This window comes from Scardinius erythrophthalmus (assembly GCF_964197995.2).
Source record: "Scardinius erythrophthalmus genome assembly, chromosome: 8".
NCBI classification, from domain to species: Eukaryota; Metazoa; Chordata; class Actinopteri; order Cypriniformes; family Leuciscidae; genus Scardinius; species Scardinius erythrophthalmus.
In genome coordinates, this window is record NC_138228.1 from 9,367,898 (window position 1) to 9,395,057 (window position 27,160).

At 39.4% G+C, this 27,160-nt stretch overlaps 1 protein-coding gene across 1 annotated transcript in view; it reads right to left on the reverse strand.

Annotated features, from left to right (window-relative positions):
- Positions 1-735: 735 nt before the first annotated feature.
- Positions 736-27,160, reverse strand: part of zfpm1 (zinc finger protein, FOG family member 1) — a 78,320-nt gene continuing 51,895 nt past the window's right edge. The window contains exons 4-9 of the mRNA XM_081371997.1: positions 18,232-18,365; positions 8,145-8,247; positions 7,833-8,051; positions 5,853-6,083; positions 5,465-5,692; positions 736-5,210 (exon numbers count right to left, since the gene is read on the reverse strand). Of these exons, the coding sequence (XP_081228123.1) occupies positions 2,848-5,210; positions 5,465-5,692; positions 5,853-6,083; positions 7,833-8,051; positions 8,145-8,247; positions 18,232-18,365 (3,278 nt within the window). The 3' untranslated portion in view covers positions 736-2,847. The remainder of the gene's footprint in view (positions 5,211-5,464; positions 5,693-5,852; positions 6,084-7,832; positions 8,052-8,144; positions 8,248-18,231; positions 18,366-27,160) is intronic.

Sequence of the window (27,160 nt, forward strand, 5' to 3'; positions counted from 1 at the left end):
AACTGATTTTTTAAATGTTCATGATTTTTCTTTTCCATGCAACAAAAACTGCCCAAACTGCCATTTTTCTACTGCCAAGTTCTAAACATCCCAAAAAACTAAACAAAACAAAAAGCACAGCAAAAGTCAGTTGATGGCTTGGTTTCACAGACAGGGCTTAGATTAAGCCAGGATTAGGCCTTAGTTCAATTAGGACATTTAAGTAGCTTTTATAAACATGCCTTAGAAAAAATATTACTGGTGTGCATCTTGAGACAAAACAATGGCATATTTTAAGATTTGTCAGTGCAAGTTGCTTTCAGTTAAAACAGCTCTAACATAAGTTTACACATTAAAGTAGTTTTAGAAGACTTGGAATGGGGCTTTTATCTGCTTTTGTGGAGCTCGACAGTACAAAACACCACTTTAGTTGTATAGGAAAAAAAGGGATTGGAGTTGGATACTGTAAATAAATATTTTCTTTAGTGTTTCACTAAACAAAGAAAAACATACAGTGCTTGAATGACATGAGGAAATTTTTTAAAAAGAACTATCCCTTTGATTATTGTTCTCACACACATAAAAGTAAAATGTACCTCCAATATAAACATTGTGTGTCAAACGGTTAAGCCGAAGGGAAAAATAAACAAGTCTCGTCATTAAAAAATGCTATGCAAAGTTCCCAAAATGCGGAACGTGCGTTGCACCACAGTCTGCAAACCACTTGGAGAGAGAAGAGTACGACAAGTTCTCTTGCACTTTGAATGTCCTTCTGGACTCTTTATTTCCCATGCATAGTTTGGACAAGTGTGTAGTGAAACTTTTTGTAGCTGAAATTAAAAATCAAAACAAACAAACAAAAAAACAAAAACAAAGAAAAAGGTTGACATTCATAATTTTTCCATCAACATTTTTAATTATTCACAAAGTATTTTAATTACCTTTCACTTGTGTTAAAATGTTCTAAATTCACGAGTAAGTCCTTCGGGGATAGGTTTGGACAAGAAAAAGTGCTGTAAAAACATAAATACATACAAAAAAGCTTCTATAACTAAAACATTCAGTATTTTTGTACAACACAGTGCAATAGAAAAGGGATCTGGAAAGGTCAAAGGTTTTCAGCACTGGTCTTTTGGACTTGTGACAGTCGCTAAATGATAAAACAATGGAATTGTAAACGCCCCTGTATGTGTTGTTGACGGTTGCAGCACCGTTTCAAACCACAACAGCAGAGAGAAATTTCAACTTTTCTCATTTGCACGCAGTTTTGCGTGTTCCTGTTCTTACCGCAGAGATGACTGAGGTTGTTTTTTTGTAACACAGGAAATGGGAAAACACCACTTGTAACATACACAAAGTCCACTTAGTGGGGGAGAGTGACGAGCATTGTGGACATAAGTGACCCGTTGTTTCAGACAGTGACGAGAGTCTTTGTTAAGGCTTTGCCAAGGTAGCCTGCACAGGAGAATAGATTGCATGACGCTGTTCTTTTCAACATACACGCACATGTAGAGGAGCATAAAACGTCACTGAGTCAACATTGAGAATGAGAGAAACAGAGCAAACGAGAGAAGGACAAGAGTGATGCTGCGTTGCCAGTTTAAGAAAGAAGCAATACGAGCAATGAGTCAGTTTCCAATTCTCTTGCTTTCAGTGGCCTTCAACATTATTCAACAGTGTGAAAGACATTGATATGAATCTTCTATGCTATACTTCATTTCAAGGTAAAAAAAAAAAAAGAAAAAGAAAAAAAGACCAAGCAAACACGCCTTTCTTTGCATGTCCATGACAGTTTGTCAGATTACAGATGGCACTTTTCAGCAGGTCAAAAGGGTTTTGGATTTGAAGCAGTGAAGGTTTTTTGTTAGGGACAAAGACAAGGTGAGCTGGTGACTAGAGACAGAACAAACATCTTACACTGTTTGAAATCCAAACCCTAAAACCCTACGACAGTCCTTAGATCCGAAATGCACATCCATCTGATGGAAAACGTCTGTCTGGAAGCCAAGACCAAATACTGAGACAGAATAGTTTGTGCCGTCTTCTCCCGTGCTATACCAACACTTACAGAATTACATCTCAAGTCCCATTGATCAATGTAAAAAAAGTCAAATATGACATTCAAGAACCAAGAAAATACACCACGCTGAAGATTGAAATGGTTCCTTTTGACAGTATTAAAACAAAAAAGTATTTCTTTAAAAAGAAACTAGGTAGTATTTAACTCTCATGAAATGCATTAGGAATCAAATGATAAATAGTTTCTTCACATTTTTTCTTTCATCTTGAACTGGTAACCAGGTGACAATTCAACTGGGTTACTCAGTTTTTTACAAATTTTTTTTGAGTCAGTGTATTGACAAAAATCTGCCAACTGAGTTCTATAGAGACCTCCACTAGGGGTCAGAATTTACCTCAAATCAGCAATTTAGAACAAAAAAAACAAAAATGGCTCAGAGAAACTTTGAAATCTTTTACAAATATACAATGCCATCATTGATTAGAAGGGAAATAAAAACATAGGAGTGATTAAAACACCATTTTCAAAAGCTAATTAAAGGGTTACTTTCCATCAGCAGATTTCTAAACTTAGAAGTGAAATGAGAAGTCTGCAGGAATGTGGGAATAGGTCAGCGGGGCACATTCTGTGTGCAGGTAGTCTCATCTCTCTTAGTGTGATAAAAACTTGACCCATAACATGTAATAAGTTACCATAGTAACAACTCCAGATAACATGGTCGGCATGAAGACCTCTGTGTCTGGCTAGTAACAGTCCTGCTATCATGCTCTGTCCAGATCAGGTCGGGCAGTGCCGTGATTGGCACTTCTATGCATTAGAGGAATGGCAGAATTGACTAGGTAGAGGGCTCACTTGACATGTTCGGCACTGTGAGAGGAACAGTAGTATTTTTTGTGTGCAATGAAAGTGGAAAGGCTGCTGAATTTGATGTTACACAGCCGGCAGTAGCGCGTGTTCCCATTCTGCACGGGTGAGGCGAGGGGTGTTTTAGACATGGCCGGAGTTGTGTGGGCGTGGTTTATAGCAATGACCGCCTTTTCAGGGAGGAGTGTGGGCAATGGGGTGTGGCCTAGCAGCCCAACCTCTCTTAGCGCTTCAGGCACAGGTGATACAGTTACTCCTGTAGGGGAGAGGGTAGGGGGTACGGCTTTTGGAGAACCAGACCCCGCAGACTGGGGTTCTACTGGACTTCCATTAAGTACAGGTAAGGAAGGAGAGGTTGCTTCCAACTTGATGCTCCGGCCATTCACACTGTCCTTATGGGGCCGAGGGCTTGGTTTAGGAGGGGTGAGAGGAGCTCCTTCCCTAGGGCTTAGGCTAGAACTGGGACTGACTCCAGCGGACTGCGCCTCGAGATGTTGCTGTAGTGTGAGCACCAGACCATGAGTCGTTTTAAAATGCTCCATCAGATCACAGGTCAGCAGTTTGTTGGGAGGGCAGTAGGGACACATCACTGGGGAGGTGCTTGGGGTCTTTGCTCCCTGCACATGTGGAGGGGTGGATTCAGAGCCAAGCAAGGTGGATGGATGCGCAACCACTGCAGTTTTACCTGTCTGAAGCACTTTGGCATCAGAGTGCAGGTCCACAGCTCGGTTCTTCGGTGAGGTGGAAGCGGGTCTCTTTAGCCGGTTAAGCTGCTCCATAGTTTGCGGTTGCAGGGTAGTTGCCCGGCAGTAGTAGGTCTTGTGGGCCAGGTAGTTCTCAATGCTGTTGAAGCTAATGCTGCAGGCGGTGCACTTGTGGTAGTCAGTAAGGGGGAGAGCGGGAATGCTGCCCCCACTTTGGCTTTCTCTTAGTCGGGGTCTTTTACTTAAGTCGATGGGTCCGTCGCCCTCAGGACTTGAGCTTTGTGTTGGTGTGGACATTTGGGGCAACGGAGGAATGGAAGGGCCCTCTTGTTTCACCCCCAGACTTGTTGCTGCCGGCAAAGCAGTGGCATTAGCCAAAGCCTCCGTTTGAGCCATGTGGATCTCGTACATCTTCTTGCGCTTACGTGTGCGGATAGGTTGGGGAAGGAAGGCGGTCTTGCCAGAATGGGGCCGCTGGTTGGAGGGATCATGTCTCGAGGCGCAGTAGAATCTCTTGTGGACAATGTAGTTATCATGACGACTGAAGCGAATGTTGCAGGCCTGGCAGAAGGTGCGAGTGGGATCGTCGTCTGCATCTTCTGTGGAGCCACTAGGACTTTGGCTACCCTCGCTGGCCTGCCCACCACCAGGTCCCTCTCCTTCCGAGGACGACGAGCAGGTGAGATCTCTCATCCCTGAATCCTCACTTTTCACCTCCACTAACTTGGGCTCAGAGGCTGTGCCTCCTGTTGCAGGGTCGGGGTAGCTAGGAGAGGCCGAAGCTGCACGACTGACCGGTCTGGCCTGGGGTGAAGCAGCGTGGGCAGCAGGAGGAGCAGCTGCAGTGACCGCCCCTTCCTTCGTCAGACCTGCTGCCTCTCCTTGCTGATGCCTGCTGGAGCAGTAAAGCCTCTTGTGGACGTAGAAGTTGTTGATGTTGTTGAAGGTGATGTCACATTCAAAGCAAGTGGCTCCTTTTTGAACGCTGGCAGGAGAGCCTGGTGGATAGAAGGTTTGCTGTCCGGCTGCAGGTCCTTGTCCCTGTTTAAGCCTACTGTGAACCATTTCAGACATCTTTGCCAATATCTCAGACGCTTGTGGCATTATGGCAGCCTCAGAATTAAACATGTACTGTGGTAAGAACAACGCCCCTCCAGATAGAACTGAACCCCCTGTTCCAGAGTGTGCAGGACTGGAACCTGGGGTGGGACTGGCCGGCTCGGTCTTAACCGCCACCACGGTGGGGCTCTTAGGGGAATTAGACTGAGATGAGCTTGCCTCCACAGCATTTACTTGAGGACTGCCCACCTGTTCTTCTTCCTTTGCATCGGTTTCATAGTCTGAACATGGCTCCTCCTTGATGATGAGTTGGTTGATGGGACTGCAGTCTTGAGAGGCCGAGCTGCCATTGGCTCCTGGGCTCGAAGAGTCGGGTCGGGGCACGCCGGCATCAAGCTCCCTGTCTTGCAGGTCTGGGAGCTCAGAGGAAGGAGGACTGCTCTGGCGAGGAGTGGGGCTCCTCTCAGCTGGAACCCTCACTTCCAGGTGTGTGTGGACATGCTGCTGAAGTAGGGCAGGTGTGTCAGCAGAGTAGCCACACACTTGACATTTCAGAACAATGCCAGAGTCTCCTGGACTCAAGCCTGTCACAAAGAAATAAATGACAGACATTCAGATACAGGAAGACTCCTTTAAGTCTTATGATTAAAAATACTTTATACTTCAATATATTTAAAGGTCACGAGATATCTGATGAATAGTTCTGCAATCTATTATACATTTTTTGTGTGTATACACATTTTTGTATATAAACATATACACATTTGTAAAAAAAAAAAAAAAAAAAAAAAAAAAAAAAAAGAATAAATATATATATTAGAGATATTAGAGCTGTTACCTCCAGCCAGTGCTGGTTTGGGTGAGTACACCTCACTTTGAGAGCCAGGCTGGCAAACCATGTGACTGGTGACCAGGTGGCTATACAGGATGTCTCGTGTTGTGGAGATGAAACCACAGCCATGACACAAACCATTCTGAGAGTCTGTGTGAACCTTCAAGTGTCGCTCACAGTTCGCCTTAGTGGTGAAAGCTGACAGGCAAATCAAACACACAAATGGACGCTCTCCTGGAGACACAACACACACACATACACACACACACATAATTACTTACAAATCAGACATAAATGACACTTTACTAAAACATTGTTAATACTCATGCAAGCATGCCCGTTTTAAGAAGTAAAAAAAAAAAAAAAAAAAGAAACTGTCAGGAAAGTGTCTCACCGCTGTGTGTTCTCATGTGGATCTCCAGAGAGCTGGCACTGGGGCAGCTTTTGTTGCACTGCGGGAAGGGACACAGCCTCTCGTTAGGGTATGAATCTTTAGGCTTGTCCTGTGGAGGAGAGGCAGCGCTCTGCTGCTTCTGGCGGCTTGCGCAGTAGTACATAAGATGGGCCTGAAGATTCCTCTCACTTCTGTACCAGATCCCACAGTCTTTGCAAGGGAAAATGTCCTCTGCACACACAAACACACAAAACACAACTAGTAAGAACAAAGGTAACAAATGATTATCCTTTCAAGATAGTTTATCACAGATGTTGTTAAGTGAAGGTTATCCATTCATTTCATGATGTTGGATATTTTTGTGCTTTGTGTGTACATTACAAAAGGACAGAACATGGATTATGGAAATAAAAACTTGAATTAATTAGAATTGCATAATAGCTATAATGTTTTTCTGACATGATATTTATCCCATTTATTCTGCAAGCCCACTTTTAACTGATATCCTCTATTTATTTAACCATATGTGAGATATTCAGTGTTTAGTAATGCACCCACTGTATATATAATCACACACAAACATAATACACTCAAATACACTCAAATCAGAGAAAGCAATCAGAAGTGTTCCATCATCTCCACGGCAACGGGCACATAGAGTTTGTGATGTGCGCAAAAGTGTGTGCACGTAATCGGGCTGATCTGGTGTCAGGCCACATGTTTAACAGGCTATATTTGATAACGACCGTCACATCTCAATTATCCATCAACCTGCAGCCCAGCTAATGCAGCGGGAAGCGCAAAGTTGGGCTGATCATGTTGTACCCTTAAGCCTTATTTACAATGATTCATGTCTTCATCATGGTATGTCCGTGTGCACTCCCACTCCTCACGCAGTTTAACTGATGTTGCAGATAGGGCTGTACAAGCCAATTAACTCCTCCGCTGTCGGAACTGACACAACACTGCCACCTACTGTCGATGGGCATGAATGACAAGCAACTTATAGGTGAAGTCTTGTCCTTTTTCAATGGTAAATAAGTTGCCATTGTGAACTTGTATGAAAATTATCATTATTTTTGCAGTTTTGTTTGATGGCTGAACTAATGTCTTCTCCGTGGTCAATTCATTTTGCAACATCCAAAAACTTTAAAAATGCAATAAAATATGTATTTGTCTCATTTCCAAAAGTAAATGCACAATGACTTTTAATTACCATTGAGGTAATATACAAAACTAAACAAGTCAGTGATGATATAACAAAATGTATTCAATGATTTTCAAATTATATTTCTTAATGTTATTATTTACCCAAATGTTCAAAAGGTTGGGTGCGTAAGATTTCTAAAAAATAAAAAAGATTAATAAAAAAAAGAAGTCCCTCATGTTCACCAAGGCTGCATTTATTTGATTAAAAAAACAGTAGAAACTGTAAAATATTTTCTGTTAGATTTTAGAAAATGCTGAACACAGTTCTAATGCTTATTATTTTTGAGGAAACGTTTTCAGGATTATTATTTATGAATAGAAAGTTCATAAAGGACAGCATTTATTTGAAATAGTAAAGACTTTTACATTTAGTTATAAAAGTATACTGAATAAAAGTATTAATTTCTTTCAAAGGAAAAATAAAACTTACCCCAAACTTTACATATACTGTGCTACTGAATGATTACCACATTTATATACCATTGTATTTTCATGGTATATTTAAAAAATATTATATATGATATGATCAGTATTAAATCAGTATTAAAAGAATATTGCCATGTTATAGTGTCTAAAAAACCAGGTACTTTCAGTGGAAGTAGAACTAAATAAAACTAACAATTAATTTGAATCTATTACGCGTTATGTGTCATGATTTACGCACATATGCAAAAACACGGCCCACCATCCCTAATCACAGATGTAAACACACTCATAAAAACGCAAGAAACTGTGAAGACATGTTGTGTTTATCAGCAAGCAGTGACTCACTATTAACGACAGCAGTTGCTAAGATGGCAGCCATGCCAGCCTGTTGTGGGAGGAGCTGGATCTCAGTGTGCAGAGCAGCGGGATACACAGGCTCCTCCTTCACTCGCACGCCGTGGGTCTGAGACGCTGCCGAATGATCCGCTGTGGAGCAGGACAGCGTTGCCAGAAGAGCATCTCCACTGGACAGCTCCCGTCTCAGCTTACAGAATAACGCTCCTCCTGGAAAACAAACTGTCACTGTTAGACTCTCTCCATCTAATGCGGTAGTGAATGTGAGAGGTGTATATGGTGGTGTTGTTTTATTTGTCATACCCTGACTGTAGATGGTGCAGTTTGACACAGTGAGGCTTGAGGTCACAGGAATTCTTCTGAGCCAGCAGTCTGGCTCCTCACACTCCAGAGACATTACAGGGCTCTAAAACACACACAAAGGGAAAGAAAATCAGTCAGCCTGCAATTTTAAAAGAACAGAGATAGAGGTAGAGGAGGATTCAGTGGGACACTTACAGCAGATCCAACGGAGAGGTTATAAAAAAGACCCTATTATACTAAAATGGAAAGATATTTCTGCTTAAGATTTCTCATTTCCTTTTGAATTTTTTTAATGGGTTCCTTTGCATCCTTTATAAACATGAAAGGACTTTGTCATCATGCAATTATATGTCAATATGCTGGAATATCTAATACAGTACTTTCCTTCAGATGATTTGCTTTAAAAACTGAATCCGGAAATGAAGTCAAATCAATTATATGTAAAATTCACGAACATACAATTTCTCAACAAATATCAAAGTAATATGTACTTATTATATTTAACTAGTTTGCCTTTCTTCTAAAGCATAGTAGGCTGTAAGGTTAAACCACTACTAATTCCTATATTACACTACCGTTCCTAAATTTTTCAGCTGTCAATTCACTACAAAACCGCTTTTGAATGGCACTTTCCAAGAGAAAACCACCTGTTTATCTGTGAGAGACACTGTGACTTTTTTTCAGCTTGAGAAATGGTTTTAAGGAATGTTCAGAGAAATACAAAAAGCACATGCACGTTTAATCCCTTCTTCCTGATACTATGCCATTAAAATTCAGCATCCAGCATACCTTTTACCTTCAATATCATACAAGCAGACCAACACTTCCAGACCAATAAACAGTTTTTTAATAATTAAACTTCTGACAATAGGGGTGAGATGCCCTGAGTGAGAAAAGAAGGGGGAAAACCCCCAGAAAATCTCAAAGGAAATTCACAAGAGCGGTTGGAAAGGGGATCTCACGTGGGTATACTGGATCCATTTCAACTGAACATTTTCAGTAAACTAAACAGAGTATACAAAGGTGGAAGTGTGTATTGGCACTGGCAGCTGGCAAATATCCGAATAAACACACCTGGACTCTCCCACACAATCATTTCATTGTTCAGCTCAAGCACGCGTTAATAGGTTTAATGGGAAATTGGCGGGTAATTTTTAATGTCAGATTTAACAGGTATTCACAATGAGCAGAACGACTGACAAAGTCTATCCCAATCCAACCACAATAAAGCCATTATATGGTGCTGATAACAGGCTGTGCATGAACCGAAGGGTTGATTTAAGGCTGAAATTCACAAAATTGCACGTCTCATTTAAGAGCAGATTATTTGAGTGTGACTGATCCATTCCACTAGGTGGCAGCATTTCTGCAGGCCAAGTTCATTAATAGCCTAATATGTAAGAAAAGATTCCCATTCCTTCATTCACTCGGCTACACTAAGTTAAAGACATGCCCTTGGGGAGACTAGTCCTTATATCCCTGACATGCTACCAAATCAACTTTAAAGACAGGAGAAAATGAAAAAGACATTAGTTCAACTGTGTAAAGGAGGATAAAAAGCCACCAGTCGAGAGGATGAGGAAAAGAGATGGGCCGCAGAGGAGGACAGCTGAAGGGTTTCTTTCTAATTCTGTCTGTTCTTGCCTGAAGATACAGTCCGTATTGTATTTCATGGGGAACTAGTGCTGATAAGGAGATAGGGCTCCTTTTGTTTTAATTTGAAACCCAATGCTGGAGCCGTCTGTGGCATAAGTGCTGCGTGCTTCTGCTAATTTGTTTCAGACTCATTTAACACGACTCGACTTTAAGCTTCACAAAAGGAGAGGGCAGCCTGGTCAGCCCTCGCCTTTGACAAAACACTTCCAGACAAACGCGCTCTCTAATTAAACACACACACATATTGACACACAGACAGATCTGCACACGCAGATGCACACGGAGAGTAAGTGAAGATGTAAATGGTTATGACCCATTGTGAATAGCGAACAAGAACCGGTTCAAATCGATCAAGACAAACACAGCGGGTCCTCATTTTTATTTGGAAGTGGCGAGGTGACCAGACATCATTCGGGCAGAAAATTAACACAAGACTAATTTCCATTTAATCTGAACATCATATTATACCATTTATAAACCATGTTTAAGTTGAAACCAAATGTTAAAGACTGGGCAGACAGTGTTCACACTGTTTGGTTTGATAAATGTGAACGCTGCCATCCAAACCCTGGTGCACACCAAACAAGCCAAGAGACCACTAAGGTCCACTTCCAAACGAACTCTGTTGCGGTTCGAATGATACATGAACGCAACACGGACCAAAGACATGTAAACGAACCAAAAACAGGAAGATGAGACCCTAAAAAGGACAGAATGCTCAAGCACACCTGGTTTATCTCGTCATAGTCACAATGTTGCCCATCACAGTTCAGTACAGGCATCAGAACAGTGTCTTCTCGCAGAAGATCTTCGTTTCTGTGTGTGACGGAGGGATTCCTGTCGCTATTTTGACTCCTTTACACATTTTACAAGCTCTTCACGTGTTCTCAGCTGGTCAAAATACCATCATATGTAGCTACACGCGTACAACGAGCGCATTTATCCCAGCACACAGCATTGTTTTGGATGTTCTGTCAAAAAATACGCAATACGTCATAAAAGCCGACCAATCTGGTTGTGAACATATCCCTATGCCTTTAGGTTCGGTGTTAAAAACGTTAAGCGGACCAGAACTAAATCCGGACCAAACGAACCAAGCAAACAAAGTGTGAACACAACCTAAATGTTAAAGGTAATAAATAAGGTTCAACTTTGAAAGAGGAAACATTCTTGTTGTAACAGGCCTAAAAACGTAGTCCTGCCACCTCTGTTCAGCATGGGTGGCTGAAAGACAGTGTGGAGAAATCAGAAAGTAGACTATTGTGAAGGAGGAACGGCACATGTTTTAGTGTGTAACCCTGGTGTTGCTGAATATGCCCCCCACCCCCTCACACACAAGGAACTAGGGTACTTTGAGAACGGCTCTTTAAGCCCCACCGAGTGCGGAGCTTTGAGGAACAGTCTAAGCCCCCTCGTCCGAGCCCTTCTCCCTCATGAATATTAATGACGACGGCCGTGCTTTAATCTGCCTGATCCCCGCACTGCTGCCGCCGCCCTGATAGCGAATCTAATTATTTGGTCTGATATTAACCAGCCCCCTCCCTCCCTCTCTCCTCCTTACACACGCACGCCATCAGGAAAAGAGGTAGATGCACCTTTCCACACAAACACACACTTGTGCACCACCATCACACCACAATAACACTCTCACAGTCAAGCCTGGTGCGTGCCACTCGCGGCGTTATCGTTCTAAAAAACGTCCTCCTCTCGCTCTGATAAAAGTTGAATGCAAATGATTCTTGGGCGATTTTCATTTCGCATTTTTTCTCCTTCCGGTGGGGGAAAAAAATATTTCGCCGTCTCCTTTAAAGAGAGAAACAAGGCCGTATCTCCCCCCAAACCCATCAAACTGACTGAACTCATCTTCCAGCAGCCAAAGGAAAGGCCGGTCTTTCTGACATTCTTCGAAATAATGTATGCGTCTCTGGAACGCACACTCCATATGCTTCGCATGTAAATGTTTAACGCATTAAACAGTGTGCAAATACACTAAAACCGATGCTCATTATGATAGTGTGGAACAAGGTTTTAAAAGGTGTTTGCTCAAGATATGACAGTATGTATCTCACAAAGTGTAATTCTGCAGTGGTCTGTGATGCAACACTTGCCAGTGAAAAAGAAGAAGCCCTGGTGTGGACCAGCGCAAGTCATAAAAGAGACATTGTTAAATGAGGCGTCTACTCTGTGTTAATTGTCTCAATTTACTGAGATTACTGAAGAAAAATGTTTGTTGACTTAGCGATAATAAATATAAGAGGGAAAAGATTAATCAAACTATAGTTCAAGGAAAATGACAAAAAATAAAATTGAGAAGAAAATACAGTAACATTGTGAAATATTATTACAATTTGAAATACTAGTTTTCTATTTGAATATATTTTACAGTAAACGTGAATTTTCAGCATCATTACTCCAGTCTTCAGTGTCACATGATCCAGAAATCATTCTAATATGCTGTTTTGGTGCTCAAGAAACATTTCTTATTATTATCAATGTTCAAAACAGTCGCACTGCTTAATATTTTTGTGGAAACAGCGATATATTTTTTCAGGATTCTTTTATAGAAAGTTCTTTTATAACACTATAAATGGCTTTACTGTCACTCTTGATCAATTTAATGCTTACTTGCTGATTAAAAGTAATGACCCCAACATTTTGAACTGTAGTATATGTGAGAATAATCACTGATATCGTTAATATTACAACTTGTAAAACATTTTTTTTTAAAACGAACCAAGTAACAAGCTAGTCAGAGTGTGTAATTAATACGTACATTATTTAGTGCAATGTACTTAACAGTATCTAAAACAGAAAATTCATAAAACATGATCATAACCAGGCATTCTGGGCCCACTTCAGATTACAATGGACTAAAATGGATACAATACAATGAAATATTAACTAAATTTAACAGATATATTCAAAGAAAAACTATGACTAAAATGAAAACCAACTCTTCTCCCACTGTATGTTTTTTCAGTACCGGTCCTCTCTACCTGTCTTTCTCATTTTTCTGCTTTTTACTCCAGCGTTATCTTCTTCTGTTCCTGTTTCTCTACTATCTCCACCTTTATCCCTCTCCTCATCTGTCCATATCCCTCTTTTCATGCTCCGCCACACTCTTTGTCTCCATCTCCTTCTCGCTATCTATTCCTCTCCATATCTCTCCACACATCCCTTTCTCACTTTTTCAACCCCTTCTCCCAATCCTATCCCTCTGTCTATCCCTCTCTCAATCTCCTTTCCACAGGAAATGGTTTCTTTCCCAAAAAGGGGGGTGGGGGGGGGGTGAAAAAGGGGTTCATACTGTCCCAAACAAAGAGGTCAGTGTGTGAATCCTCCAAAAATACAGAGAAGAAAAGGAAGGGCGATAACAATCAGAAACCTTCTCTCATCCGCCTCTCTCACACACATATCCTTTTTTCCCCTCTCCTTTTCTCCATCTTTCCCTTTTTTCAGGCCTCGTTCGCACACATACAACCGAAAGCACTTACGCACATGTATTCCTATGTATGAACCCAAAGCAAACAGCAGCACATCTCCGCCTACACATCCCTCCAAGAAAACAGCATCCAGGTGAGATGAGCAGCATGCAAATGACATGTAAAAATGGGAAACTGTGATACTTAAAAAGGTGCGATAAGAGATTTGAAAATGAGGCACTCTTGGAAAGCGGGCTCCTGATCTGCCGGTGATCGGGCTCGGAGATAGAGGAAGGTTTCCTCTCTCCACTCCCCACCCATCCTATCTCTCTCTGTCGTTTTCTCCACCGTAAAGCCTGCAAATCCAAGTACATGACGATGCAAACTGTACGTGTTGTTGCTTCCCACAAAAACATTTTTTTATTAATCAGTATTTTTGTGTATGTCCATGTATATATATATATATTAGTGTTGTCAAGATACTGGAATTTCCAACTTCGATATGATACCTTGAAAAATATCCTATTACCATTTTTGATACCACAGCCATATATACCACCATACAGATCATTTATCTCATAATTTTTTGATAATGTGGGTAATATTGTTTTACTTTTTTTTTTTACATGTTTAAATACAGATTAATGCTCACAATTAAAGTTACAACATTTATTAGGCTGCTGTCACTTTAAGAGCTTATGCACAGATCCAATATACTGTTACACAACATGTGTTTTCTCTCAACTATTTTTCGTTCCAAAACTGACTGTATTTACCTGAATACTCGGCAAGATAGGCATTGTGACCATTTTGTATGTATATGACCATTTAAGCGCAATAAGCCACGAAAAAGAAGTCAATTTGGTTGACTTATATAGATCAATGGTGCGCACGTTTTAGGTGTGAGCGCGAAACCTGCGGGAATGAGTAAAATAATGCGCAATACAAGCACTATTTAACCGGAGTGAATGAGATGAGTGAGTGAGAGGAGGCGGGTGTGTGTCAATTCGACGTCGGAGAGAAGAGAGCGAGAACGCGCAGCTGGTGTATCGATACTGCAGAAAAGGAGTATATCTATCTATCTATCTATCTATCTATATTTATATTATCACATACACACAGTATATATGTATAAATATACACACATACACAAATTGGAGTAATTTTTAAAAAGAAAGAAATTAGTTTTATTTATTGTAAATTCATTTAGTTATTGTAAATTGTAATATTATTTCACATTTTTTATATTTTTGATTTTTTTAAAAAGAGACTTGATTTTTCTAAAAAGATGAATCTAATAGAATTCTTTTTTTAAACTAATTTTATTAATATTAAAATTTGTATTAAACACAAAATCATTTTTTGTAAAATCTCTTTACACTTTATGCCTGTTTTGTTAAATTCTCATTTTTATTTACATTTTTTGTGAGTCTTCTATTTAAATATCTCCTTTTGATGTTCCAACCTATTCCGCTACATTTCTGCACTTCTGTGAGTGGAGAGCAGAGAAGTCCACAGGTGCCAATGTGTGATGCTCTCAATTGGACTCCCATTTGAAGCTTGACTTGCTTTCCCTTTTATCATTATGCAGATAATTGAGAGAGCCAATAATTAAGGGTATTCATGCATTCCTTTCAGGGAAAAGCATGTGTAGCGAGGGGTAACTCTCTGAGATCACTCTACTGACAGATGTAGATAAACCAGAGATTGGGATGAGGGTAAACAAACCCTTTTGGTGCGAGAAAGAAGGGTGGGCGAGAGAGGAAAAAGAGAAAGATGAAGAGCGCTCACCTTCACGTGTCCTTTGTGGGGTGGCAGAGAGGGGGGGAAAGTGGGGCTCCCCCCAAAAAAGTGGGCTGGAGAGCAGTGGGTGGCGGGGCTTATCTGAGCAGTTCTCCTGGAGAGATTATTGGGGGATTAGTTGGGACGCTTGTTTCTAAAACATGATGAAAAGGCGCTCGGTGCATGATAACGCTTTGAACTCCCTACCCGCTACCATCGTGCCTTCGGGCGGCGTTCCACGAAATAACAGGAGAGGCGAAGTGGAAAGAACAATGGCGACGTGGTAGTGGAAGTCGTTCTGCACTTGTTTGCAACTATAGCGAACGTTTTTTTTTAACCACCAAAAGTCTGACTGACAGATCTGCTCATAGTAGGCTAATCACAGCATCAATGATACGTCCTTACATGTTTACAGTATATGAATTCATTAAGCTATGCAAAATATTGTTATAATATCAAATTTTTACCGTTCAAAAATGTGTTTTTTTTAAAGAAATGTATACTTTTATTCAACAAGGATGCATTATTGATCAAAGACTATTGTTACAAACGATTTCGATTTTAAATAAATGGTGTTCTTTTGATCTTTCTATTCATCAAAAAAATCTGTATCATGGTTTCCATAAAAATATTAAGCAGCACAACGGTTTTCAACATAGAAAATAAGTTTCTTGAGCACTAAATCAGTATATTGTATGATTTCGGAAGAATCATGTGACACTGAAGACTGAGTAATGCCTGAGGAAAATTCAGCTTTAGTAATTTTAAAAGACATTAAAATAGACAGTTATTTTAAATTGTAATAATATTTCACAATATGACCCTGTTTACACTGTTTCTGATCCAATACATTCAGCCTTGATGAGCATTTTAAATTATTATAACACTATATAACACTATATAATATGCATAATATTGTATAAAAATACATATTATATTTATATTATCCATAAATCTGATAATATTTAGTAAAGATGTTTTGATAAAAAAAAAAAAAGTCCTGCCAAACATTAATTACATGTCTATTAAAACACAGGTGCGTGCATAACTGCTATTTCACAAAAAAACCTTATGTAACGGCAATAACGGATCTGTATGGAAACTGTCACTTATCCAAAACAACTCTTGTTAAAACAGCTCATAACACTTTATGAAATCAGGAAACTGAATGAAGACACCTGAACACAAAGAGACAATCGTTCATATAAGCTTTTTCAGTCTTTGAGCTATCAATGACATATTCAAATAGATACAATGTTTTGGCCGTTTCGTAAATATGCAAATTAAAGATTTACATTAAACAGACAGCTCAAAGTGATAAGGTGACCTGTTAAAACAGGACGTTTTACACAAAATGTAAAGAGAAGCTTCTCTAAACATCTTAATGCCTATGAATTCATCATGGACACGGTAAAAATAAACAAATTAGATGTGAATTAGATGTATTCTTGAATGGCCAAAACCAATACAATTCCGTGTGAAATAGGGGTGTGCGATACATATCGTCTTCGGTAATATCGTAATTGTTGTTTTAACGATGTGTGATCTGACATTATTGAGTGCTTCCATCACTTTACAAAAACACACCTAGAGAGTGCACGCATACACTATACACTAGTGCACTTGTGCATTTAGAGTCCACGCTTTCACTATGTGATTTAGTCTATTAAAATGCATTAAGAATGCCCTCAAAATTCAAGATAAGGGAGCAAAAATAACTGTATGTCTTTTATATTTATATCATTTAATACAGTTAATATCACACAAAGAGTGCAAATTGCAAAAGTTAGTTTCTGTCCACTGCATTTCTGCAAACTGACCACCACACAGAATATGAAGAATATCAAAAACGTACAGTCTACAGCAGTCCTAAACCTGCCAAGGTACCAAGTTAGCAATAAATGCACTCAGCAAAATATTGTCTAATTATCGTTATTGGTAAAATTGATATCATCTCATGTCAATATCGCATGCCCCTAGTATGATAGTGCAATCTTGTAAGAAATACAATATCACGCTTGACTTTAACTCATTTACAAATAGCACACTTTGCTGTAACCCAACCCATTTCATGTCTCACAGTGTCTCAGATTAAACTCTAGGACAGGGAGACGGAGAAATACACAAGTACAGTCGTGACAGGACGGACCCTGACACCCAGTGACCCCAGCAGCTCCAGACTCAGGAGGATGTGGAGGGACGGCGAGAGATGCCGTAGGAATGTGCGATTCGACACACTATCTCTTGCCAGATACACACTCCTTCAACGAAGTGATAGCGGAGCGAGAGCAAACGCGATAGAATGCGAATGTGAAAGTTCTGAGCCGAAAATCATCAACAAAGCCCTGCCTCGATAACGAGATTTTTTTTTTGTAAAAAGAGAGAGAGAGAAAAAAAAGAGGAAGGGAGAGAGATTAGGAGGAGGTGAAGGAAAGGTGCAGGGAGGGGAGGGAGCGCGGGGTGCACGGCCTTAGAAATTCTCATAATAAATGAAATCTTAGAAATGAGAGCCTATCAAGTAGAAATCAATCACTGGGGTTTGTTGTCCAAGAGGATGGCGCCATACTGAGATAAAAGAGAAGCGTCCGTCTGGGGGGTGGGGTTGGGGGGTCTAGCCAATCACGCGCAGGGACGGCCGAGCGCAGTTCAGGGGAATAAAGATGACACTCGCTCAAAACCTGCACTTCCATTTGCATACACCCATACTCCCGTGGATTACTCCTCACTTTGAATCAGTGCAAAGCAGCCGTCTGCTCATTCATCCTCAATTTAATAGGTTAGCGCCAAGGGGGGTGAATGATAAATTCATTCCTGTTTTACTTAATACACAATACATTTTACTGACTACCTACTCTTGAATCAAACCAGTTTTGAAACATGCAACATTTTGTATGCATCCATCTTCTATGGAAATCAGCCAAGCGAGGAACTTTGCCTGTGTGTAAGTGTGTACGGGTCTGTGTTATCTTTAAAATGTTTGAGAGCCAGGAAACCTCTCCCAGAGCTCACATCACATGATCATCAGATGGACCTACAGCACATGACTGATACTCTAATACAACACAAGGCTACAGTGTGTGGTAACGTGTCCAAAAACACTGATATTACCAACTCCAATATGGTAATAACATGTTATTTGTTTCTAACTGTAATGTTAGAGTAATGAGGTGGGATAGGAATCTCAACCAAATATCCTCATGACACGATCGCTGACCCCTCACCCTTACCTCATTGGCAGGTCCGTCTGCGGCCTCTCCTGATTGGATGCTGCCAGAAAACGGACCCCACACGGTGTCACCTGACAGGTCCCTGAGGGCCAGGACCTTGAAGTCATCAGCACTGCCGCTTAGCATAAGATCATCTGTTTAAACACAGTGGGAGAAAGAGTGTATATATATATCAGCACAGCAATTAAAAAGAGGAGTGTTCGTTTTTTTTTTTTGATCGCTAAAGTGATAGCTATTGCTCACACTTAAAAGAATAGTTCACCCAAAAATGAAAATGAGTAAATGATGAGAACATTTTCATTTTTGAGTGCACTATCCCTTTAAGTAGGGAAGCATCGATATTAAAATTCCAGCTGATAAGCTGATAATTATTTTCATGTTATGGACGATAACCGACAAATGGTCACCGTTAAAATTTTGTCTAAATAAATAACAAATAAAACACTAAAAACCAATAGGCATCACAAATGTATAATGTACAGCATGAAAAAAGGAGATAACATTTAACAGTGTTATTCAATTTGAAGTTTAACTTTCAGTGAGTTAGATAATGTCTTTATTTTTAATTCAATAACATAATATGATAAATAATAATTGAAAGAATAATAAATAAATAATAATACAGGTGAAAAAGATCCGAGTCATATCTAGGAACCAGAATACCAGAGACATGGAGGCACTTTAGACTTCGTTGAGCCAGCAAGCAACAACCTAGCAATCACATAGCAATGTGCAAAAAAACACTCAGAACACCTTAGCAAACCATTTCTATTTCAGTCTTTATTCTTAGCATCATTTTAAAAACAGATTACCAAGTCTAGTACCACTAGGGGGAGTTTGGCGCTCACTGAGCAGTGACACTGGCCCAAAACAGGGACAACTTCTGTACTTCCTATTAGAGATAAGTGCAGTGTGATGGGAGTCAAGGCTTTGGTGAGTCACAAACACAGGCCTAACACAGGAACAAACACAGGCTCCACAAATAGAGATAGCCTATGACAAAGCTGACACAACACCCAACCGTTCACTCATTTATGTTTTACAATATACATTTATTAGAAAAGCTCTTCCGCACACGTCCCCTCTACAGTTGGTAACTCTAAAAGTAGAGTCGCTGGAGAGGCCGACCTGTGGTGGTGCTACAGTCCATTCCAGCATCTTCATCCCAGTACAGCTCTGTTTAACTACCCCCTCCCTTTAGCCCCCCCCCCCCCAACAGCCTCGCTTTTGGGGGTCGGGCTAAAGTGCTGGGACCGATAAGAGTGTTTGTCTAACACTCTCCATGTCAAAACACTCATCTATCTTCTCTGTATCTATCCCCACCAGAGAACAACAGACAGACGCTGATAAAATGGCTTTCCCACAGCCAAGACGTGGAGCGGGGGAGGGCGTGAGGGAGAGAGAGGGCAACAGGAGCGAGGGAGAGGGGTACATAGGTGGAATGGGACAGATGCTGGACAGAAACACGTCACTGAGTGAGAAAGAGACTTACCAGAAAATAGGGTTTTTCCTGAGTCAAAAATGGTCTCGAACACAGTCATCCACACACACACAGTACACACATGTTCTCTAGTTTGTAAGATTTGCAATATGTTTATTCATAAAATAAAATATGTTCACCGTCAGGACAGATCATAAAACAAAATGCCTAGAACTGTTTTATACTTAAAAATCTGTAAATTTAGTTGTAAAAAATCACTGAGTGACAGATTTAAAAAAAAAAAAGTAATAAAATGAAAGTAACATTACGAAAAAGTGGCAGGTCTATCATTTTCCATTTACACTCATTTGACATAGTATCAGATTGTTTTGTTCCATCCATTGCTATGCTTATCACTGTCAATCGGTGTCAATCGCACATTTAAATACAGTTGTCAATCCTTTGCTATGTATAGTTAGCAGCATGAAAATATATCATACAGAAAGTGAGCAAAGATCGCTGCCATTACACTCACTGAAGCTGTGAGTACACAAAGCTGCACTCTTGCGAAAACTCTCGTCATAATCAATGAAACGGCCTATTCTGTGCACTAACATTTGACAACATTTATACTTTGTTGGTTATAATGAAAAGATTTGTGAATGTGAGCGTGCAGATCTCATCCCGAACAAAAAACTCAGCCGTTTTGAGTGGTGTTCTGACTAACACATCTGATTTGCCATTGCATTCACGCATTAAACAGATATGTTTGTGTGTAATTTTCTACAACGCTCAATGCTGCAAAAACACGTTGTAAATCGAAACCTTTGACACTCTTCACAGAGCACTTATGCAAACACTCACGGGACCGTTTAAAAGCAGCCGGTTTTCAGAGGGTACCAGTGCAGCAGAACAGCAGGTATCATCACATTAAAATGATCAAATATATCTTTGGCGGGACAAAGATTAATTTTAGGTGCCGTCAAAATATTTTCAATGCAGGAAAAAGCCTTGTCTAAAAGGAAGTATTAAATGATTAGTTATAAATCAGTCAGTGGTGGGTTTGGTTCATTATTAATGAGAGGCTGGGCCTCTATCAGCGGTCTGAAGTCCAGTGTCATACATCCGCAGCACAGAGTCAATGACTCCTATCTACTGCATGTCTTCTAATCTAAACCCAGCATCAGTACCCACCCTGACCTCTCACATGACCCAATCTTATCACTGCAGCAGACCTTATTACCAATATATCACTGGCATAATTCCTACATAAGCAATTCCTACACCATCTGTGCTCAGCAGATGGTGACTGCCAACAGGTAGATTGTCAAGAGTAAAATCTCAAAATTCTCAGTCTGAATTAGTGAATCAAACGGAAAAAGGTCCAGGTTGACAAAATAAACAAACAAAAAAATACGATTTTAAGACCCTTTAAATTCTCGCTTTTTCTCAACACCAGATGTTTTTGCCATTTCTTTTACTTTGAAAAGTGATTCTCAATAGAATCTATACAAAATTACTGTAAAGCAATGGCAAAAAAAAAAGTTATAGACAAAACTTTAAAAAGAAGTGTAAAAATTAAGACAAATATATCCAATAAAATATATTAATTAATTAATAATACATACTACTTCTACTGATAATAATAATTATTATATAATTTGACATTAACAATAAGTATTATAAGTTTTAACAATACATGAAAATTATTCATGGTAATATTAAATGCTATACATAAAATAATAAATAAATATATATCGTTTTTTTGTTGGAATAATTCAGTTTTTATTGTAAATGATTTATTCGTAAACATCATTGTCTTCAAAAAATTACTGTGCCCTATTTATCTTTGATCTAACTAACTTCCCCTCCCCCTTTCAGCGACATCGCTTCTCTTCTCTGATGACGTGGCATGAGGGCGGGACAACCTGTCAGTCACATGAGATTGACCAATAGCAAACCACAACAATTCATCCATCCAATCAATTCCCAATGGACAAAGTCAACTCCCGCCCTACACTCTTTCTTGTACAAGAAGCCATTTAAAATGGCTTCTTGTAAATAAATACTGAATTATTCCAAAATATGAATTGTCCATTTTTATTTCATGGTGACTTTAAGTAAACAGTTCTGTGTAACTTTAACTTTAACTTGTGTTGAACTTTCCATCAAGCTAATTGTTCTCAAGGCCTCTGCTGGACAATTTACAATTTACGAGAACAACCCAAACGGCTTCTCTCGAGTCTAGACCAAGTCGTCTTATCTTTAAAACCCTACCATTTTCCCACACAATACACTGACACAATTGTGACGCTGCCCTTGTGTTAGGCCATAGCAACTTCCCTACAATAACCCCCATCAACCTTATCGATAGCTCTGCGTGACTGGTTCCCAAAAATATACGCCACTCTTATCGATAGCGATGAGTCCACACAGCTCTTATCAATAGCTCTACACACTGGCAGTGTCCACACAGCGCCTTATCAATATGACTGCCTCCGCAGACACCAAAGCGGCCAGTGTGTGCAATATAAAAAAGAAAATCACCCCATCATTAACACAACACCATCAGACAAAACACAGACAGAAAGAAAGAAAGAAAGAAAGAAAGAAAGAAAGAAAGAAAGAAAGAAAGAAAGAAAGAAAGAAAGAAAGAAAGAAAGAAAGAAAGAAAGAAAGAAAGAAAGAAAGAAAGAAAGAAAGAAAGAAAGAAAGAAAGAAAGAAAGAAAGAAAGAAAGAAAGAAAGAAAGAAAGAAAGAAAGAAAGAAAGAAAGAAAGAAAAAAAGAAAGAAAGAAAAAAGGATGAATTCAGCTGCATCACATACAAGAAGGAAAAGAGCAGTTCTCGAGCAGCAGTGTGGTAAACACCCTGAAGGCGACACAAATCACTCAATGGTGGGAGTTGAGCAACTAGTCGTACTCACAGTTATCACAGCCACACACTTCCTTTTAAAGGGGATTCACCTTAGCTTAAAGGGATAGTTCACCCAAAAATAAAAATTCTGTCATTAATTACTCACCCTCATGTCGTAACAAACCTGTAAGACTTTCGTAAGTCTTCGGAACACAAATGAAGATCTTTTTTATGAAGTCTGAGAGCTTTCTGTCCCTCCGTTGAAAGCTACTTCAAAAAGTTCATAAAGAAATCATAAATCCATATAAATTGAGCGGTTAAGTCCAAATTTTCTTAAGAAACAATATAGCTTTATATGATGAACAGATTGAATGTAGGCTTTTACTCACATATAAAAACATTCATCATCTCACACATATCAGTTATGATAAACAGAAGCTCAAGCGTGTTTGCTTGACGTGCGAGAACCAGTGAGGTTCATTCTCGTGTTAAGCAGCCGTCTGAGCTTCCGCAAGAACCAATGTAAGTTTATGTTCACTGATCAATGTTTATATGTGAATAAAAGCCTAAACTAAATCTGTTCATCATAAAGCGATTGAGTCTCTTCAGAAAATTTGGACTAAGCCAATTAGTTTGACGATCTCTTTATGAACTTTTTGAAGCGTCAAAGTGGTTGTTGTGTAGCTGTCAACGGAGGGACAGAAAGCTCTCAGATTTCATCAAAAAGATCATTTGTGTTCCTAAGATGAATGAAAGTCTCATGGGTTTGGAATGACATGAGGGTGAGTAATTTACATTTTTGGGTGAACTAACCCTTTAAGGAAACCCAACCAAAAAACTCTGTGGGATTCAAAATTCTTAAAACAAACTATTATGAACCTGTTTGTGTTTTACTTCTTACATCATTTGCATGACGGGGTTGTTGATCCCATATATTTTGAGTGAAGCTGGCAGTCAGGGTTATGGTGAGTCATGTTTAGAACAATACTGATTATAAAAAAGCTCAAACTGCCAGAAAAGAGACAGAAACAGAATTCAGTGGAAAAGAGTTACTGATGGGCTGTGGCTTTAACTTTTTCCTCTTGGAGTAGTATATATAAAACCCAGACACACACACACACACACACACATAGAGGGGAATTGAATAAACAGTTGCAGAATTCCATCACGCAAACATCCCAGATTTTCCACCCATGTTGCAATCATTACCTGCGGCATTATTACTACCATTATGCTAAAACAACTAGGAATGCATAGTACATCGGTGCCATTTTAGTAAAGGACAATATTCAATATATTTAGTCTAATTGTGCATGTGTCATTTCCCTGTTTTTACATTTAGGTCGCCTTTGCCGTCATCTAATACTCACTTAAATCTTTAAAAATCACTACTGAATTAATGTAATATTTAGAAAATCTGAACATGAATATTAATTTTTCGAGGTGTACATTGTAATGTTATGATACCTTAATTCACTAGTAGCATTTAAAATGATTGATTTAAGTTATTTTTTTAGACAAAACAGTATAGAATTTTAATATCAGCCAATTATCAATAATTAGACATGACACAAGAAATTATTGACCTATTTAATATTGATGGTATCCACCAGGATTTAAACATCAATGCATCCCTAAAAACAATGCATGGGATTAACCAACACTATTCATTCTTAGTGAATTCTCCTCTCAATATATTTTGATATTTGACAGGTAACGGCCTCATGCTTAATATTCCTTTTGGCTTTAACCTTATCAGACAAAAACAAACAATCAACCTCATATTCTCATAACAGCAACATTGAGTGAGTTCATCTTTTAAAGCTCCAGTGACTCCTCTTTATTGGCTAAAAAGAGCATGTAGTTATCCAGTCGGGCCCTATTCAGGGTTTCCGTAGCTCTTTGGGCTTCTCTATCAGGACTAATTGATTTTTAAAAAGACTATTGTTGATATCAAATGAGCAGATCGCTCCACAGCCATTGATTTTTTGACACAGTACAACAGGAAATCTTTATCGGAGCCACACTCCGACCCTACGCTAATAGGTGGGGTTTAACCTCTGCTGAATGACAAATCCCACACTTTCCTAACCCATAAAGAGTGAAAATAGAGTGTGTAAGCGTGTTTGTCAGCGAGCATGAGTGTAACACTAGTGGCTATTCTGTAGTTCATCAGCAGTGATCAACACACACACACACACACACTCACACAGTCCCTGATAACTCACCCAAGCGTCCGTCGGTCAAAGAGTTCGGTTGAGAAGATACAAATTTCTGGGATAGGCATCGTATATTCAGCACGGCATCATTTCCATTTTACCCTTATTTTGCTGGGTAGAGATAAGACACCTGCGTTCGCCACTCTCATCAGATGAGCTTCAACAGAACTTTATCATTGACATTTACTACTGTTTACACAACTAATTTCTCTTAACTGTACTTCTGAACTTTTATCTGACCAACACAAGGCCTGGAGAAGAGCTGATGCCAAACAGCAAATATGCAAAGGGGTAGGGAAGATGAACTATGCTCAAATAGAAAACGTTGCACACTGCTGCAAATATGTGGCTTTGAAGACACACGCCTGGAGAGACAAAGAAAGACTTTCAGTAGTATGTTACATTCCAAGTGCTGGAAAGGGTTTATAATAGAAATGAGGGAAATGCAGGTCTGATGGGCATATATTTAAATCTAATGTTTGACCAAGATAATTTAACCAGATGCAAGGAACCAAGAGGATAACTACTGTAAGAGACAGCAGAACAAACCGTTGTGCAATGAATCATGCAAGATAATTCAACTTTAGCCTACCTAAAGCAGGCTAAAGTGGACAAATCCTGTATTTTAAGGGGTCAGAAACTAAAGTTTAGTTACTTCACAGTCATAAACTATGATTTGCTACAGAGACATTAGTTTTTGGAGAGCTTTATATTGGACAAAAATCTGTGTAGTGGAAAATGAGTCATCAGTTTTTGTGGTCCATTTTCCTTCACGTGGAACAATGTACATTTTAAATGCGTATTTATCTGCTAAAAAGGATTTTAGCTTAGAAAAGTATTTAGATTTGCTTCATAGCTAATAGACATCTCTATTAACTCACATAATTTTGATTTCATGGGGTTTTTAAACTGACGCTTAAACAGGTAATACGTTGCTTTAGGAGAACAGTTTTGTGTTCAATTCTCACCCTTAACGCTGCCATTTTAATTAATTTACACATTTGACTGTCTTCTGGTTAAGAGACCATATAGATGCTCTATAATCTTCTGTATGACTGCAGGCCTGATCTTGTGTGTGTGCGCGTTTTCAACTGCTTTTCCTTGTCTTCCACCACCGTTACCCTTTCACAAATTGAAAGTGAGGACCTTCCAGAAACTCGTCCTGATAATCACACATAAATTAATTAGAAAATGTTTCTTGACATTCTCGCTGCATAGACAGGGGAAAAGACTCCGGGAAAAGCCATCAAATTAATTGTACGGTATGTGACTTTGATAATTAATTCAATAATTATTTCATGTCTACTTTAGCAACTCCTTCTGGCTGGAAAAAAAGGACATTTTGATGATAGCGGCGTAAGGATTTAGATTCTGAAAGAAAAGTATTGGAAATAACACTGAAATACAGGGGTGAGATTGTGAACATTGTGAACATGCATGAATATCACTGCATTAAATAAAATATCCAAATAAACAAGTGGAATCTGCAAACAAATGATGCTAAATGAACATTTTTCAAGCCATTTTAACTAATTGCAACCAATTCCAATGTTTTGCTTTAAAAGTGTGCTTGTGCTATCTTTCATTACAAAAATGCCATTTGGCTTAATACTTTATAATAATATTTTTTTAAGCATGGCTAAACGGTCTAAATACTATTTGAGGACACTGTGTGTGTTGTAACAAATTCACATACAATGGAATTAAAAAAATTTTTTTTTACTTTATTTTAAAAAAACGACTGAAATAGGAAACTGTCAATGACTAAAAGTCTGAAGGAAATAAACTTTAAACTAAACTAAACAAATATTTAATCTAATTGGATTTTATCCAACCCTTAATCTAATATCAATGCAAAACAGCCCTTTGCTGCCCGTTTCTTCACAAGCGGCTATAAAATATTTCTCACACATTTAAACAAGGCACAAATGACAGATGCAAGTGGCACATAGAAAAAGCAAGGCCTGGCGGAGGAAAGATATAGGGCAGGAGGGAGGAAGGACAAACTGAAATGCGGGGCAGAGAAAGAGAGACAGGAAGCGGCAGGAAAGCGCAGGCATCTGATAGGGCTGGTAATCGGCGTGGCAGTGTCCCGTCTGCAGCCGCCAGTTCGTGGGCCACATGGAGCAGCTGGGGAGATAGCAGCAGGGGACGGCAGTGAGAAATGCTCCTCTAGATTAAAGCCCACACCTCTCAATCATCAACAGGGTAAGAGAGTGACAGACAGAAAGGGAAGAGTATGTTCTTAATTACAGATAAATGCCCCTTCCTACAGTCAATCATCACTGTGTGAGACACACGACACAGGGAAATGCTCACTTATTCACACACGGACGGTTGTTCTAAACAGTTTTCATGTGGCGTGCATTAGGCTGCCGTTGAGCTCCGTTTAACCACAAGCGTGGGACGATTGTCCCACAGTCTACTGCGCGCAA